The 19,116-nt window shown below is 41.2% G+C and overlaps 1 protein-coding gene across 1 annotated transcript; it reads left to right on the top strand.

Moving 5' to 3' along the window:
• Positions 1 to 1,808: 1,808 nt before the first annotated feature.
• LOC139294677 (collagen alpha-1(IX) chain) lies at positions 1,809 to 14,585 on the top strand. Its single transcript, XM_070916601.1, has 26 exons — positions 1,809 to 1,920; positions 3,060 to 3,183; positions 4,194 to 4,587; positions 4,677 to 4,754; positions 4,849 to 4,944; positions 5,021 to 5,074; positions 7,725 to 7,778; positions 7,875 to 7,928; positions 8,010 to 8,063; positions 8,215 to 8,268; positions 8,356 to 8,409; positions 8,489 to 8,542; positions 8,933 to 8,986; positions 9,089 to 9,133; positions 9,234 to 9,287; positions 9,375 to 9,428; positions 9,514 to 9,567; positions 9,702 to 9,773; positions 9,860 to 9,895; positions 10,316 to 10,360; positions 10,448 to 10,480; positions 11,029 to 11,175; positions 11,669 to 11,845; positions 12,559 to 12,649; positions 13,966 to 14,043; positions 14,383 to 14,585. Exons 1-26 carry the CDS (start codon positions 1,842 to 1,844, stop codon positions 14,583 to 14,585), a joined length of 2,292 nt encoding a protein of 763 aa, XP_070772702.1. The 5' UTR covers positions 1,809 to 1,841.
• The last annotated feature ends 4,531 nt before the right edge of the window (positions 14,586 to 19,116 follow it).

Here is a 19,116-nt window from a genome sequence, read left to right as displayed (position 1 = left end):
GTGGACCACAGAATCTTCTCCGCTTTGCACGTTTTAGCTCCTTTGTTTTAGCCATGCTAGCAGCAGTCAGTCTGTGGGTTGGTGAGTCGGTCCATCACTTTGGTTCAGACTGAAATATCTCAGTAACTATTGGATGCCATGGAATTTTTGGTTTCCAAAGGATGAATCCTACAGACTTTGGTGATCCCCTGACTCTAGCGCCACCATGAGGTTGACATTTGGGGTTTTAAGTGAAATGTCTCAACAAATACAGGTATTCAAAGTCCCTCGAGTAATGGCGATGTGATCCCTGACTTTTCCTCCAGGCTTTTCCTCCAGCATTTAGCTAACGTCAGCATGCTCACAGCCTCACAGAGCTGCTAGCATGGCTGTAAACTCCAGTCTTATTTTCTCTTCATGTCTGTCCCTCCCTCCATGTCTCTGTCTTCCATGTCTGTTTCTTTCATGCTGCTACTAAAATAATTGAATGGGCATTAAAGGTCACCACAGAGCTTCATTCAGGTTTAAGAAAGTGGAAAGCATTTACTGTGTAATTGGACTATTAGATCAATAGCTCTTACAAAACCAAATTAGCGACATGGCCTTATGAATTACAACCCTTTAAAAATGTTCTATTTGTATCCATTTATTGAAGCAGTTATCTGCTGTGTTATTCAGCAGTCTTCTTCCCTGTAGCCTGGTTGTTAGATGCACTGTGGTGGTTTAGGTTGAAGGTATGGTCCTCTCTGGGTGGAATGTTTGCAGAGCGCCTTGTGTTTAGCTGTGACATACTACATCTTTCTCTCAGTGAGACTCTGCAGATGATAAAACACCATCTTGAATGAACATACACTAAAACCTGTGTGACTGTTTTTTAAAGCAATTACAGACTAAGTTTCTACAACAGTCAACACAAAGGTATTTTTTTTTCTAACTGTACCAGTGGATGTGTAAAGACAAGCTCAAACTCTGCACAGAAAACCTTTTTGAGAGGTGCAGTGAACAAAACTTAGTATAGTATAGGGTTATTCTTCAATATTACTGTGATTTTCTCCTTTCAACATCTTTAACCTACATAAAGGGCCTGGCATGTTCACCTACATTTCCCTAATGTGATGACTCAGTTTACTGGACTGGTGTAACCAACCTATGAGAAGAGACAGATCCCCTGGGGACCAAAGGTGGAGTGGAGCTCAGGGGTCAGGCTCTTCTGAGACCCAGAGCTTCTAGTTTGAATGGTCCTCCTGTTCAGCTCAAACACTGGCCCCGGAATGGCACTTTAGAGCGGGATATATCCTCACACCAGGAACTGGAAAAGATCCATCTGCAGGAGCCCTGGGACTTTGTCTTTCAGGAATATGTGAGTAATAACAGTTTTTCTTTATTTTCAAATAAATTTCATGAAGTCAGTGGGAAATTATGTAAATTGGGGATGTCTATGATGTCGGATTGCTAATCAAACAGGCGACAATGTAGTTTGATCAGCTGTGTATGTTTTCTAGGGATTAGAGTACACATGTCCTCTAATTTATTGAAACTCAAGAATGTTTGCATAGACAAAGTAATTCAGTGGATACAACTTTTGAAGGAAGATAATCTTATCATATAATGTGATGTAATATGACTGTAGTGGTCGTGGCCAAGAAATTTAGCATTACATGTTTTTTTCTGTTCTTTTTTCTTTACTATTTCTAAATCTTTAAACATTTAAGAACAGAAATGTATAATTTTGGAACAAATTTGGGTGACAGACTTCTAGTTAACAGCCAACTGTACAATCATATATCAGTCAATCTGATTTATTGAATTACTAATGTGTTTCACTACAGGCACTTATAGCCCCTGACTTCAAACATTTGAAAATGCCAGCCTACAAAGACAAACTGGTGTTTGCAGCACTCTTTGCCATCTTGGGACTGACCCAATGTCAAAAGTTGCCAAGTAAGTTTTTTTTATTTTTTCATACTTATTTGATGACTGCAGCATATTTCCCAATGCATAAACACTAACACTGGATCATCACCCACACAATGCGTTGGTTCAATACAATTGCATGGGGCTGGACTTGTTATACATGCTGCTGCTATCTCTGCCTGAACACTCCAATTAAAGACATTTCTAATCTCTAAGGCATTTTCTTGTTAAATAAACTTATCGTTTAATATTATTGACAATAATCACATATATCATATGAATAATCTGCTGTGATTATAGTTTTCCAGGTTGAACAGTGTACTATGGCACCATGACCAGCAGATGTCATTGTTTGTCAGTTCATAGTCCATTGTTTGCCTTCACAGCAGTCAACTCAGTATTGTATTTCCTGCTCTCAGTGTCTATGTGGACACTAAGAGGTGAAAGAGGTCACCCTGGGGTTAAGCTGTGTACTTTGAAGTCCTGTAACTGAGTCTCCCTGTTACCCTGAATAAACCAGTTAACACTGTTTTTTCTACCTATGGTGTCCTGTCAGCAGAAACAGTATGAGCAGTACTGAGAAACAATAATCCTAGTAGAGATGGTTCTTCAGTGTAACCTGCTGTCACTTTTAGGTTGACTTTAATACATATAGTTGGCCTATTGACTGTAATACATGGCAGTGAAACACATCAGACAAGACACTGCAGAATTTAGTCACAGACAGCAGGTGATTTCACAGATCAATCTCTCTGCATATTTACAGTCTCGCCAAAAATCAAAGGGGTTGTAATTTGTTAACGTGCCGCCGTAGCATGTTTCAGGTTTTTCTACTTACTGTAGTCATAACATTAGTAATCAAAATCCCCTCACAGGAAACACCACAGCCATGCTGATCTCATCCAAATTGCAGCACAAAGCATCCAGTGTTTAGGATTCAGTAGCCAAATCCAACCATGACAGAAAATAAACAGCCGCTTCATGTTTATGGGTTTGATAAATTACCTCATTGTACATGTGAAAAGATGGTGTTATTAATGACAAGGGTAATGCAACATTTAAAAAAATCAGTGATGTCAGCGCTGACGTAAGATTTAGAAGTAGTCCAGCACCTTTGATGCTGAATCAGTGTGACGTCAAACTAAGCTCAGTGTTTGTGCTGCGAGGTTTTGATCTGCTGGAGGAGTTTCGTGTGCCGGAGTCAAGAGGAGTGAGGAGAGTGAACGGCTCTCAGCCTGAGGCGATGGCCTACCGTGTCAACCCCTCTATTCATCTACGGAAGACCATGAGGTACAGTGCTAGTCTGCCTGAGCCAAGTTAATTTCTTTGAAGCTGGAAAATGATTAAAGCATAACTTTTGCTTGTTTCTCCAGTGGTTTAACTTCTCATCTGGCTTCAGTGATATAGAAGTGCACTCCAGGGTAGTCAGTACACCGTGACATCACTGCTGGGTGTGGTTACAGGTGCAACAAAGTACACTTCACATATACTCTTTAAAGGGTAACTTAGTACCAGGCTGAGAAGCTATTTTGCACCTGTAACCCCACCCAACAATGTACATCACTACAGCAGGGCAAGAAGTTAAAGCACTGGAGGTATGCAAAATAAGACTTTCAGGGAATGTGAAAAGTTACTCTTTTGTGAGCTTTAATAGCATGTCAATGTGCAAATGATGTATTTGATATTTTGAAAGTAAATCTATAAATAGTGTCACGATTGAAAAATGATAGCGATTAGACTTAAATAGCATGAGAATATTTCTGAGAAATTCTCTCAGAAACCCACTGATTGAGTTTTTAGTCATGCCAGCTGCCCAGCTCTAGCAATGACAGCCTATCCACCACTTTGATCCACCCTGAAATATATACAACTATTAGATGGATTGCATTAGCATGCTAACACATTAAAATCAAATGGTAAACATAGTAAATCTTACACAACATCAAACATCAACATATTTGGATTATTGTTTGCATTTAGCTCAAAGCACCAGTGTGCCGCTTGCATGGCTGTAGACTCCTTGTCTTGTTTTTCTTTGACAATGAATGCCGCATTGTCTTTTGAGGTAAGTGAATATGTGTTTGGTTCAGATTCAAGAAACACAGAATGGTTGTCTGCTAAGTAATGCATCATCAAAAAAGATTTCACAGGAAGTTTCAAAGAAATATGTCATATGCTAATGTTATATGCTAATGTGGAATTTAAGCATAACATTCAAGCTCTGTTTCTACTTATTCTCTTAAATAAAACCCTTATGTTCCAACAAAAGCCCAAAACCTAAACCTCACTCTCTGCCACAGTGATGTGTATCCAGACGGACTTCCCTCCGACTACGCCATCATCGCAACATTTAAGGTGACCAAGGACACTGCCAAGAAGACCTGGGACCTGTGGCAGGTCAGTGACCCCAAGGGACAAGAGCAAGTGGGCCTGCGTTTCCAGGGTGACACACGCTCTTTAGACTTCTTCTACACCAGCCCCCATGGGAGCCAGATGCTGAGGACCTTCCATGGTGTGGAAAAGTTGTTTAATGGGGAGTGGCACAAGTTGGCGCTGAGTGTAAAGGGCAGCCAGGTGAAGCTGTTGATAGACTGTGAAGAGGTCAGTGTGGAGTCCATTGATGAGCCGAGGCCCGTCATCCACCGAGGGTACACCTCCATCGTCAAGCGGGCGGCAGGAGACCGCTCTGTATCTGTACGTTGACAGCTTGGATTATTTCTAAAGTCAATTACAATTTCTTTTGATTTGGGATACAACTATTATTATCTCCCGTCTCTCTCCAGGTGGACCTCCAGCAGATGGAGGTGTCATGTGACCCAGAGCAGGCTTATTCTGAAGGCTGCTGTGAGCTCTCCAGTGTGGTGAGTCAGCTCCCGTTCAACATGGTTTCACTCCCTCTGTTAGAGATGTGTGTGTAATTTTAAAACCATTGTCTCACCTTTCTGTCCATGGCAGTGTGGAGGATATGCAGAGATCGGCCTAACAGCTGGAAGAGCGTCTTGCAAATGTATGAACGGACAACCTGGCATTCAGGGACCTCCAGGGCCAAAGGTGAATGTACCTGTACAGTGAGAACTGGCTGAACATACTGATGAATCTGTATTGACATTTTTTTTTTCTTCTGCAGGGTCACAGAGGTCTTCCGGGTACACCTGGAGACTCAGGAAGATTCGGAAACTGGGTAAATAAATGTACAATATGTCTCTCAGTCATGCAAATATCGAACCTTACGCTACACTGGTGCTTACTTGGAGTATTCTTAAAGTTAGCAGCATCCCCTTCCTCCTGCTGCACAATAAAGAGTTAAACTGAATTGTGGGTGAGTGACATTGTAAAACTTTAAACTGTGAGACAGCAGCGAAGCTGTGGAAAATGGCAATAGAAGTACAAGTGAGACACGACAGGATGGAAACAGATCTGGAAGCAGAAGCGCTTAGCGATAGTAAACATAAGGGCTCCTTTCATACTCATGTCCGCTTTGCAAAAACTCTAGGAGGAAGCCAGGATAAACACGAACCAATACGGATAAGACAATAAATTTGTTTTCGTCGTTCTGAAATAGCCATTTGCATCTTAAAACACAGGCCCTGCTGGTTTAGAATACAGGATTTAACTCAAACTGGCAAATGATCACAGGGTTTCTAATGGTTTTGCTTTTCCATTTGGAAGAAACTGAGCCAAATGTAATGAATCCCACACACACAGGAAAACCAGGCAGTTGAGCAATAACCATACCCTCCAAGTGTCTGGTAATGAGTGGTATTAGTTTGCTTAGATATTGTGTGAAATTTCTCAGATGTTTTGTTTCTCACATGTTTTTATTTTTGGGGATAAGGCTAATTAATTCACTACGGGAAGAGCGAATTGTGAAGGAGAGGAAAGGTTTGAGAAAATGATAATGAACAGAGTATTCTGCCGCAGGAGCCAGTTACACATGTGTCAGTGAATGAACAAATACACTCACATTTGTATCCTTCAGGGAGCCGCAGACGTGATTATTTCCACTTTAAATTTATGACTTGTTAATCTCTTTGATGCTTAGCAGTCAGTTATGTTGGAGCAGATCTGAGAGTCTTTTAAAAACAGTTCGGAGAACATGTGTTTAAAGAAGGAGGATTTTTTTTTTTTATACATATGTGATGGTTTGGCATTTATCATGCCCGTTGCACTCAAGGAAATCCCCCATGCTGCCTGAGCAAGCACATGTACGCCTGTAGACCCACGTACACTCAGAGCACATTTCCAGAGCTGTACATTCTACATATTGATGTCCTGAATTGCAGCTGTAGCTCATCTGGGAGTAAACATCTGTCTTGTGTAACTGGTTAGAGTTTTGACCTCTTGCCAGATTGTGAATCACAGAGCCCCAACATGTTTATCTCCTCCCCTGCTGGCATCCATGGAGGGCATTTCCTGGCACAGATATATGATCTGTCCATCTCAGGTGGTGGGTGGTCCTTTGCCCGTCGGAGCTATACCGCCTTAGAAACGTCGTAAAGTTCACAGTTGTGCCTCTCGCCGTACTGTCGGCCATCTCTGAGGTTAACCTCCGCCCAGCTGACTGTGCTTAAAAACAGCGTTAGGTGAGATGGTCAAATAAACTGACAACACAAAGCTCGTTTAATCTGTTTGTTGACTCAGTGAAATACAGCCAAGTGGAAAACACTTTTCCTTCTACTACTGAGGAAGTCAGCATCTGTGCAAACAGTACTGGTCCATTTTGTTGTATTTATGACTAATGTTTCCTAAATCCTGCTGAATAAGTTTGTATATATTTTCGCTAATGTGACTAATGTGACATTTATAGCATGTTCACGTTTTTAAACGTAACTATCCCCATTTTGTCAGATGATTTTTACAGTTTACGTTAAAGGAAGAGTTTGACAGTTTGGGAATACACTTGGATCAATACCACTCTCATGCCCATGCGGTAAATATGAAGCTACTGCCAGGAGACGCTTAGCTTAGCATAAAGACTCAGGGGGCAGGGGGAAACAGCTAGCCTAGCTCTGTCCAAAGTTCTGAAACACACTCTTAACCAGCATGTATAAACCACAAATTGTCGCTTTTTTAACACTCTGGTTTGGTACAAATTAAAGATTTACATGTTAATTACTGAGCTTTAGAGGTGCAGGTAGGCAAACCTTTTCTCTTTGGAATAATGCAAAATTTTGTGAAATACACTTTCATGCTTCTTTTGCAGAGTTAGATAAGAAGATTGATACCACTCTCATGTTTGTAAAAATTTTTCACCAACTCTGGTCATGTGGCTATTAAAGCAAAGTCAAGTGCTGTATAAAAAAAACCCGCCTATCAGCAGCTCTAAAGCGAACTAATTAACATGTTATATATCATTTGTTTATTTCGTACATCTTGTTAAACAAGATGTAACATGTTAATTAGTGAGCTTTAGAAGTGCTGATAGGAGGATTTTGATACTTTTAGACAGAGCCAGGCTGGCTGTTTCCCCCTGCTACAGTCTTTATGCTAAGCTAAGCTAAGCTAACCTCTACTGGTCTGAGCTTCATATTTACCATACAAGCATGAGAAAGCAATCAAACAAAATGTCGAAACATTTCTTTCAAACATTTCTTTCTCTTTGTTCACTCTGTCTTGAAAAATCAACAGCTACGTCCTGAGGGAGCGAATGCTGACATGTCTAAGCAGTTTCTCTGTCTGATGCATCCAAAGTTTAATCTCCCAGAAGTCATTAGTGACTTTCTCTCAGTGGAAACGTTCTCATTTTAAGCTCTGTTTCTCAAGCTGATCCATTCACAAACAAATAGCTGCAGTGCAACAAGTCTTGTGATTAGGTCAAACTTGTCTTGCAGGGGATCAGGGGAAACACAGGAGAATATGGCAACATTGGCGAGACAGGCCCAAAGGTAAGATTCGCCTTTATGTGGCCCTATCAGGGTTACACTTCAGTTTGGCTCATTCTCAAAATGCATTAATGAAACCTCACACACACACACCCTCAGGGCGAAGAAGGAATCAAAGGCGAGAAAGGAATGAGAGGACTCTGGGGCCAAGTGGTAATTTATCACACTCATATTTATCATTTTCTTTACCCTGAAATGTTACAAATCTGCATTAATGAGATGTTGTATTAACAGGGAGACAGAGGTCCTAAAGGGCTGAAAGGATTACAAGGGGCAGCGGGCTTCAAGGTAAACTCCTCCACTGTGTTCAGGCTTTAATTGGCTGTTTAATTAGGCAGCCGCAGTTACAGACTTTTCACTGCAGTTTGTCATCAACGTTGTATAATTACAGATAATCCAGAGCGTTTATCTTTGTCTCATTTAATGACTGTGATTAAAGGGAGTTCGTGGGCCACCTGGAGACATCGGAGAGACTGGGAGACCAGGAGAAATTGTAAGTTAACCTTTCAGACACAGTGATAAACCCCTTTGCAAGTCATTATGTAGTTACTGTATCACTAACATTTTGGCCTCCCTGAAGGGTGCGAAAGGCGAGAGAGGATATGAAGGGATTCCCGGGTTTCAAGGAGTTAAGGTATTCATATTTCCTCCTTCCTCTATCTCCTTGTTATCTAGAGATTGTGATTTAATCCCATCATGCTTTTATTTTTTAGGGAGGAAAAGGGATCACCGGTACAGCAGGCCGTGCTGGGCCCAGAGGGAAGCAGGTGGGTTGTTGTTGTTGTGCTCCGTAATCCATAATAAGACACTCTTAATACTTTGTCTACCATCTTCAAAATCGTTTCATGTGAGCGTGGAGAGCCAGTGAATCATTTTTAATGTGGTAAAACACTGGAATAGAGCTATGTTTTTGGCTTATGTGCCGTCTCCATAAACAACATTAGTTCATGTGGCTGGATTTTGGCTGAGATCTGAGGGCCAGAACTATATCAACATAAGCTGGTGAGTCACTGAAAGACGAGCCTCGACCGCAACGATAACCTTCTCTATCGTATATGAAGGAAGGCTCCCTGGGTCACTATGTTGCTTACTGAATGAAATGTGTTGCATATCATGGAAAATCTTAAAGTGTGTTGCTTGAAATTATGATTTGACAGGGTATTGTGGGAGATCCCGGAGAGAGGGGAGCTTCAGGAGTGAAGGGGCAGCCTGTATGTATCTGTTTGATTTGATTTACACCAGTATACAAACTTCACAAATATTTCAAAATGCCTTATCTTGAATTTTCATGGATGTGTTCTTGTGAAAACCAGGGGATCCAAGGACCTGTGGGCAGAGGTGGTACCATCGGACCGAAGGTGATTCACTGCTCACACACCCAGCGCCTCACACCTGAGCGCTCACTCACACTCACACAAATAATTTGTCCGTCTTATAATAATGATAGTGTTTCCCCAGGGCATTATTGGAGATCCGGGCTTACCAGGCAGAGATGGTGATCTAGGAATAGAGGTATTATATTCTGCAGATGATGATGTCTCACTATATGTAATATTTATAACTTGTATTATTATTATGTGTGTCATGTCTTCCTCATAGGCTTATCAAGGACCACAAGGTCTCAGTGGGAAACTTGGACGAAGTGGAGCAAAGGTAACTCTCTGATCTTGTTTGGTTTTGTAAATAAATTGAGTTGTTTTTTGGCAGATTCATATGTTGTGGTTTGTGCCTTTTACAGGGAGAGAAAGGCACCCTTGGGCCAGCAGGAGAAATGGGTCCCCAAGGCCGAACTGTAAGTCACTTTTTCAGTCACTGACGACAAGCACATAATGCATTTTGTACGTCAAGTAGTTTGCCATCTTAAAGGAAAATGACAAAGAATAAAGCCGTCCCTTAGGTCGGTTTAATAAATGTTTTATTCTCGAGGGCCCAAGAGGTTACAAAGGTTCTGCAGGGAAGCCAGGAAGACCTGGATTTATCGGCCCACCAGGACCTACTGTAAGTCCTCCAGATGAATTTTCTAAACTCTTCCAAACACTAGTTCATCTTCTAGCTAGCTATTAAACCATGTCATCTCTTTGCAGGGACACGTGGGTGTGCCTGGAAAACCAGGGTCCAAGGTAATACATCCTCATCCATTACCCATTACAAATAGAAAATGACAGCGAAATCACAATTTAATGCCACAATTAGACATTCAAGTAATGTCTACCGGTTCATGAGCTAAATGCAGTCATGTTTTCTGTTCCCCAACCAGAAGTTACTTATTTTGAGGCAACAGTTAAATATAAATAAAGGCCAAATGAGATCACCAGGCAACCTGCCGACCCAAATCTGAAATCCTCTGCACAGCAGTATAACGCAGTGACCTGACTGAGACCCTAAAATGACTTGAAGCATCACTGTGTACATTTGATAGATGATCTAGTTTTCCTGTGAATGGAAAATATAACTATTCATGGAGCGGAACACCTGTTAAAGTCTGATATATTTCATATTTTCAAGCTAAACATTGTATATTTTTCATTGGCCTCGTGCAGGGTGACACAGGAATCCAGGGAATCCAAGGAGTTAAAGGGGCGCAGGTACCGCCTTACATATTTCATCCTCTCTGCTCGTCATTACACCTTCTTCATGTTTCTTTCTTAACATGACTTTGCTCTTTTTTAAAGGCGGAAAAAGGAGTTAAGGGCCCAAAAGGAAAGGTAAGCTGTGATTCTCGTTAGCCCTTCACTGACAAATAATAATAATAAGAGATGGTATCACTACCGCTACTTCACTGCAAACAGCAGTCATGCAGATGTGTGTTTCCTAATACTGTGGTATTCCTGCCAGACGATCAACATTTCATTGGTTAGAAAATGCTGCATTCATCACATTCTCTGTTTGCAAACTGAACAATCCATCAAATAACGCTCCAAACATATTTAGAGCATCTGTAGATGTGCATTTGTGTATTACAGTATACTTACGTTGCTGGTTTTATGTATTCACACATTTTAGTTTTTCCTTTTATTCTGTTCACATTTTACTCTTCTACTTGCATTTTGCACATTTACTAATACTGAGATTCTGTCACTCGCTAGTTTGTTTCTATATGACTCTGTTAGTTCCTCTGTTTTATTATTACTATTCATACGACGTAAGCATTTCCTTAAAGTTTGTGTCAAATTTGATTTCCCCCTGCGTTCTGAGGGATGCGCTGGCTCCGTCCTGAATTCAGTCCTGCTGATGTTGTTAACCTGCTCTGTAGGTTGGAGACCGGGGTGAGCAGGGTCCTCAGGGAGAACGGGGGAAGCGCGGGCCAGCAGGCCCACCTGGACGCTCAGGTCCTGTCGGAGTAAAGGGGGTTCGAGGTGAAGGAGGACCAGATGGCTTTCAGGGTCCCCCAGGTCCACCAGTAAGTGAAATACAAGCCCCTGAATATTTTTTTGTTTTTGGACTGATTCCACAAACATTACAGTGCTATGGCACCGAGTAGCACTGCTCTTCAGTCTCTACTATAATTGGCACTTCATCAATCTGTGAATGATGGCACAGAAACAGCAGAGTAATCATTTGCGCTAGCTGTTACACTGACTGGCACACACCCACACACCCACACAGACACACACACACACACACAGTGTTTGGTAACAACTTTGGTGTCAAGAACACGTTTAAACAGTTTCACATTAGCCTATAGTTAGCAGTGACTCACAGCAAGGGTTTCATTTTGTGTGGCTATAAATCCATAATGAGCCTCAGGACATATTGTTGGCTTTATTTGTTCATTGCATTTCCTCTGAGAGGCAGCCATCGCTTCAGCATGCCCTGTCCTGTAATATTCCATATTACATGTCCCACAGTTGGGTCGCTTCCAGTGATGGATGTGGTAATGATTTGTTACACAGGGCCCGACCCTCCCTGCTCAACACGTGATCGAGGTTTGTAAGAAAGTGGTCCTGGAGCAGATGTCCACCTTTGCTAACTCAGTGAAGAGGACGTGTGCTGCAGTTTGTCCCCTCTACGGGGACGTGCCCATGGGTGCCCCCGGTCCCCCTGGACAGAAAGGACCCCCCGGACCTCCTGTGAGTTTTAAAGTTTAGGTGTTCTGCATAGACACTCAAGGGACTTTTTACAAAATCATAGCTTCAGGTCAGGTATCGCTTCACCTCCGGTAGACCTTTAGCTGCTGGAGCGCAGCACGTTCTCCATACATTGTCCGCTTTTGTCTCCCTGCCTGAGTAAAATGCAAACACATTGCGAGGGTCTGGACCGGACTAAGAGAGCTGAAGTATTTGGCAGAAAAGCTTGGAATGAAAACATTACGATTTTCCACGTCTCCATGAGGACAAATAAGGAGTCACAGACTAGACACTTGGTCTGTGCTGAATGGTTTTTGGAGAGTATCAACGCTGCCCTTGGATTGGAAAGCCTTTTCCACATTATTATACAGTGTAGAAACGATTCATGTTCCACAACTTCTTTAATTACAATGACTCTCAGGCTGATAAATGCTTTTGAAGCCATGACTATATAAAATATTCCGCTATATTAGATTATGGCTGGTAAGCTTCATGTTGTGGCATTTAAAGCCAAACCAAGAACAGAGATGTAGAAGTGCTGTACAGTGTTTTCCCAACAAAGTATTATATGATCAGCCAAATAAATCTTTTCGGTGTTTGCACACAGATCTCGTCAGAGGTGAAGGGAACCTTAAGACGAAATAAAACATTGCAAGGTTTATACTGAAAACACACAAAAGATTAATGATGTATTTTCCTATTGATGATGTTGTCAGGGTGACCCCGGTAATGATGGTGTTGACGGAGAAGTGGGCCTGCAGGGATTCTACGGAGAAGCCGGAGATCTGGGACGCCGAGGAGAAACAGGTGAGGAAAACAAACCTGACAGGTCGTATTTATGAATATCATTAACATCAAAACTATAATTCACCAGTGCTTGTTTTAGGAAGAACCCGAGGTGGAAAAAGAATTCAGATCCTTTCTTAAATCTGCTTTCATTGATTTTTTTTGGCCACTTACGGGCAGCAGAACAAGCTGTAAGCACTACCCTATTATTACCTTACAAAGTTGATATGGTAAATATGTTTGCAAACAGTTTATTTACACATCCAGCAGACATGGAGCAACATTACAATTCAATTGGAGTCGTTTTTCACAAAGAAACAGCAGCCTGCTGAGAGTGAACGAAAACAGTAAAGTTGTGGGCCATAAAACCAAAACAATGAGTTAAAAGACACTAAAACACTCATGGGTTCGTCACTTAGTAGTCATTTGATCTATTGATGATATGAATGTATATATATATTTACTGAGGCAGCTGAAGTAGCAGCACAATCAATACTCCATTACAAGTAAAAGTCCAGCATTCAAAATTTTACTTAAAGGGGCACACTACACAGGAGTACTACTCTCTCTACTCTGTGGCCCTTTGTCAGCTCTGAGAAAAATGACCCTGGTGATGTCATAGTGATGTCATCGGGGGTTATCTCAGCCTGTGCTTGGATGTTACAAATGTTTAACAGAAAGCCTGCGTTACAAACTGGAGGCATGGAGTTTGAAAGATGCTCTTTTAAATACTGTTGGGTAGTTTAAGCTTTAGGGATGCTTCATATACTATAAACTCATCATGTTTTATACGTAAAATCTTAATCTGCAAGGTAACTACAAATGTCAAATAAATGTAGTGAAGTAAAAAGGACAATATTTCCCTCTGAAATGTCGTGAAGTGGAGCACTGAAGTAGCGTAAAATGGAAATACTCAAATTAAAAAGAACAGTACTTGAATAAATGTACTTCGATTCTTTCCTCCACTGGAAAAGACACCTTTAATCATGAACCACACTGTATGAAACTGCTGAATCAAATACTGTACAGCGCTGCAAAACCTGTAAGCTAACATGTATATCATCGGCTCTAATTTATGGTCAGAGGCCTGAGCATGATGTCACACTCATGCTACGTTCTCGTGCCAAGCCAATGAAATCAAAGAATATTTACAAGGTGTTTTAAACATTTATTTAACAATGATCTCAGTAACACATATGGTCTTTAATCAACATGTACGCCGTGTTCTTGAGTATTCTCGCTCCTGGGCATAGCATATCAGCCTGTCTGCTGTCATTGCTGCTAAGAGACCAATGTGTGTGTGTGTGTGTGTGTGTGTGTGTGTGTCTGGCTTGCAGGTGAGAGAGGAGAGCAAGGTGATAAAGGGCCCAAGGGTCACGGCCTACCTGGCTACACTGGAGACCAGGGACCAAAAGGTAAATTCATCTTTTAATGTTGTTGTCAGGGTGAGGAAGGGATATGTTGTATTTTCCCACTACAGTTGTTGTAGATTTGGTTAAAATGAGGCATTAATCGAGGTCCACATCTGGGCCTGTGCATCATGTTATAAGATGTATTCAGCTGAGTCTGTGCTTCAAATCCCAGGAAAGGAGAGAGGAGATGTGTTACTGTAGGAGGGGTGTGTTATTTGCCAAAAAAAAAAAAATGTTCTCTGTAAATGTTCTGTTCTTGGAACCTGTGAAAACAGTCTTACTCAGCTAACTGAGCAGACAGACAGGCCTGAAGACTAAACAAAATTTTTGCCTCGATCACAGGTCAGCGTGGACGTCCTGGAAGAGCCTTTAATGGCCAGCCAGGGAAGCAGGGTCAGAGGGGACATGTAGGCCGGCCTGGACTCCGGGGCCACCCTGGTCTCAGAGGGCCTCCAGGTGTTTGTGTCACCTCTGGGTGTGCTCAGCCGGACTCCACCAGTGCGACATCACAGCCAACACCGCGGAGGTTGAGGAATCGCCCGTAGAAGAACAAACAAGGCTATGTGGACGGTGAATTGAATATTGAGCTTAAAGGAGGAAAACATGGCAGATTGTTGTTAATATGTGTCTGTTCAAATAAACTGAAATTTTCATGTAAATACGTATCCCAGCTGAAACCTGAAGTGAACTTCTGGGAACAGTTTGATCGACAAGGTTACCAAACACAACACCTCTGTGATCTGAAGGAGAGTGGTAACAAAATATATTTGTATAAAAAGGCCGTCTTCATTTGATCGTTTTATTTAAACTGATTTCACAAGTCTGAGTTGTCTTTAAACCATCTGTTCTTTATAATAAAAAATCCAAAAAGGAGATTGATGTTGTTTTAGACTATTGTGTGAAAGCCTGATTTAGGTTCATGATCACAGCTATATCTGCGGTAATGTTTGAAGATCATGAACTTAATTCATACAATATTCTATATAATATATAGAGAGTTTGTGTACCACATATTGATAGTCTTGAGTGAAGGAAAAAATGGCAAAACATTTTTAAAATTAGTGCAGCTCAGAGTTGTCTTTTCTATATTTCCCATATACTGTATTGTCTGTAGCTGGCGTTCATAATAACTTGGATGTTACAGTACAGATATTGTTGTGTTGAGAAACTAATCCCCCCCCTCCCCCATGCATCCTGCTTCTGAGCATAGAGGCGATTTTAGTGCAGCGGTCACATTCTGTATTGCAATATTACGTGATGCATATTTGCCCAAAAATACTTTCACAATCACTACCATTTGAATGGCTTTAAAAAGCTGAATACATCATCTGAGTGCCACAAAGATCCTGAAATGACTCTTCATATTATCAGAATTGAATCCATTCACTACAGTAAATATAGATAGACTCATATGCATGCTCTGAAAATGTGCAGAGGGCTGAAAAGCTTTTTTGGTGTATGCAGTGAGCAACTTTCATTGCAATGAATGGGGCGCCATCGTGGAACACAATATCCATATATTCATGTTTTAAAGGATACACTCCCTAATATCCACTATTAGCCCCAGATCCCAGACTTTGAGAGGGTGCAGTGGTTTGATATAATAGAACCAGGGAATGAACCTTTAAGCCTTCGAGTTCTCTGCATTTCCCCAAGTGGAAGGTTTTGGAATCTGTAATTTATGGTTTGCTTGAAAATCTTAATTTTGTTTCATTGGACTACAGAGACTACACGAGTTAAGCTGTCAACAGAAAAGTTAATGACCTACAACCTGTGCTCACTCTTTTTTTTAGCAGTTGTTGTGGCGATGAGAACAAACAATGATACAAACAGCAGTATTTCCCACGTGGTGGCTCGGGTGATACTGCAGCTCTGTTGCTTCACAGCAATGCAGAGCTAGGTTGATTCCTGGCCCATGTGGACTTTCCAGCTGAAAAACCTACTGGTCAAGAGGAATGGAGACTCTAAACTGCTTCAGGAGGGTATGGGGTGCCGCCTCTGTCTATCCGTATTAGCTGTGCAACGGACCAACGCCCTTTCCGTGGCATTTCCCTGCTTTGTGATCAATGCATGCTGGGAGAGAAAGCACTTTATGAGTTGAGAAAGATAATGATCGAGTGTTTTCCACAGCTCAAATCTAATGGGGAAACACTCAGGGAACTCCGCGTGTGGCTCTTCTCAGTGTCTTTCCTGGCTCACGTTTGTTTCCTCTGAGAAGCCCATCGACTGTAGATCGTCATCCTCCACCCCCTCTGCGACGGCAGCATCATGTGTGCCATGCTGCTCTGGATGCTGTGGCCACCTCTGTCATGGAAACTATTACTAATCCGCGATTATCCTCTGAACTTTCTTTCTGGGCTCAACCACTTGCTTCAGACGTGGTCACTATTTATCTCAGTGGCAAACCATACAAGTGATCATGATAAATACGGCTTAATGCATGTGAGCTGATTAAAACGACCCAGTACGGCTGCGCTTCAAAGTGGTGGCGCAGAGTCAGAGGTTATTAGAGAGAGAGGGGTTTAATGTTGTCCTCAGGCAATTATTTAAATAAGTTTCAGAGCAACTGCCAAACACTGTAAATGTTAGTTGATGTGCTGTAAGTAATAAGCCAAACATGTTATTATTGTGTTTTGTAGAAGTGAAAGTGAGCAGTGCGCTGCTGCTGTTATGTCCAACTGTAGATTTCATTAACTGTCCTGACAACTTTTTACCACACTCACATGTTTGAACACATTGGCAGAATGAGATGCTGCTGTGTGGGTGGATGACAAACCTTTTCTGGTTAATTTGCTTCCTCATTATTTGTATGAACAATCTTCTCATTTGTGCAAACCAACAGCATGTTTGTTTTAAGCAGTTTCACTTAAGCGTCAAACTGATTTCACCCTCTTCCGTCCTCAGCTATAAATGTTAAAGATTCTGGGAAGTACTCTGCTGCTCATTGGGGGGGGGGGGGATCTGTTAATAGGCCTTTATTCCTTTTGTCTGAGGCTGTGGGGCCATATCATGAGAGCAGTTATTAACTTATGAATAGCCAAATAGAAAAGAGGCTTTGATCTGTCTTTTTCCCACAGGATTGCCTGAAGGCGAATGTGTTATCAAAAAGAAGCTATAAAGTTTGTAGTCATCAGTTGTGTGGATTCCTGGCAACATTTAGAGCTCTTTAACGCCATGTCTCTGAACAGAAGGTTAGTGTGTTGGCACTGACTCCACTGTGTGCATCAACTTCATAAATGTGCACATTTTGCATCCATTTGAATGCCTTCTATGTCAGAGGAGCAAATGTTTTGTACACCATTCACACAAAAAAAGCAGTTTTATACACAAACTGATATGATGTCGCAACAAGGTCGTTCCTGCCTTCCATCACTGCAGACTTAACAACAAGGGGTCCCGAGATGAACCTAAGGGGTTGCATAGTGATGGTAGAAAAAAATGTTCAAATGAAACAGTCTGAAAAGGAAAAATCACTTTTCAACTGACCTGCACTCACCTCATAGATCTAAAGTAGGCATTGCTTTGTATTAAGGGATCACAAGTAACAAAGGTTGGGAGTACTGCCGTAGGCTGCCACTGGATCACATAGTCCAGGAGTAACTCAAAGATAGAAACCAAATATTAAATTGCGCTTGAGATAATGTTGTATGCACATTAAACAGAGCTCATGGCCTTGTTAGGACTTGATTGCACAAGATGATTATAGCTGTCTTGTTTTGTTTAAGTCACACCCCTACTTTCATTACTTTGAAATGCAACTACGTAATTGATGTAAACAAATGATTTCACCTGTTCCCACAAATTAATATAACAAGCTGCTAATTTTGTCTAATTATCAAGTTTCATACTGACTTTACCAGCTTACAAAACAGTTTTATTTATTTGATCACAAAGTGGCAATTTATTTTCATTACATCATTTCTTGGGTGCAATTCAAAGTATGGCAAATAATATAATGTGTCCTGTTCTTCAGGCATAAGGCTAAATGTAATCAATGTCACATTTCCAGATATCAATGGCCTCAGAGGACAACTAAAGAGGCTTCTTGTGGGAAAACACAATAAACACACAGATTTTCTGCCCGGGGGTTTCCTTCACATGCACCTCCTGTTGGTTACAGACCGGAGACCAGTTTATAGAGACAGAAGATTACTCAGCATTGGAAAGTCTACTCTCACCAGCAGGTTGGCCACTCCCCGGCTCCAAACACCAGCTGAGTATTTGCCTGTGTGATCCAGCAGAGTGTGCTGAGACTCAGGGTCAACCAGGCCGCTGTGATGAGGGACCACTGCTGCTCAGTCTCAGCATAGGATGACATCTGATGACATCTTCACATGTCACGTGACATTTATATTTCATCACTGCACTGTTTGATGATGTTTGTTCACTGTACATGAGAGGGATGGCAGTGGTGGATGTAGTTGTGATGTTCTTTCTAAATAAAAGTCCTTCATTTAAAAATAAAAGTATAGTCTACAAGTAAAAGTACTTGTTGGAGATGTGTTATATTATTATACTTTATAGTACTGGATTATTATTGCTGATGCATTAACTTGTAAGGAGCATGTTAATAGTAACAGTTAGTAATTTATATTCTTTAACATGATTTGAAGATGATCATATGTACTGTATGTAAAATCTGTAAAATGTAAAGTAGTTAGTAATACTATAGCTGTCAGATAAATGTATTCTGTGGCAGAATATTAAAAATACAACAATCCTATTTAAGTACTTTCCACTCCTGAAAGTTTCAAAGATTATCATTTATTATAATTAATGTAATGAAAATCTGACTGCTAGATGACTTTGAAATATTGATCTTATATACTCCTCTGCACTGTAATTAGCAAAACAGCCTTCTTTTCACTTGAATAACATAGTACAGTACAGTGTTCAGTACACTATCAGGGCTTTTTGGAGCCTTCAAGAGAGCCTGCAAACACTCAGGCTGTTGTTAGTTGATGCAGAGCAGGCAGCCACAGAGTACAAACATGATCAAACTTGTTAGAGTAGATCAAACTGAGATCTGCCTGCTCTACAGATAGCAGATACATACTGCATTTGTAATGACTCCCA

Source organism: Enoplosus armatus, chromosome 12 (genome assembly GCF_043641665.1).
Source record: "Enoplosus armatus isolate fEnoArm2 chromosome 12, fEnoArm2.hap1, whole genome shotgun sequence".
In the NCBI taxonomy this organism is placed as follows: domain Eukaryota; kingdom Metazoa; phylum Chordata; class Actinopteri; order Centrarchiformes; family Enoplosidae; genus Enoplosus; species Enoplosus armatus.
The sequence above is the reverse complement of the archived record's forward strand: the minus strand, read 5'-3'. Positions and strand labels throughout refer to the sequence as shown.

Excerpts from the sequence above, each read along its gene's own strand:
- LOC139294677 (XM_070916601.1), top strand. The coding sequence starts at position 1,842 with ATGCCAGCCTACAAAGACAAACTGGTGTTTGCAGCACTCTTTGCCATC. Across the intron at positions 4,945-5,020 it reads AGGGACCTCCAGGGCCAAAG|GGTCACAGAGGTCTTCCGGG; the intron begins GTGAATGTACCT and ends TTTCTTCTGCAG. Across the intron at positions 8,543-8,932 it reads CTGGGCCCAGAGGGAAGCAG|GGTATTGTGGGAGATCCCGG; the intron begins GTGGGTTGTTGT and ends ATGATTTGACAG.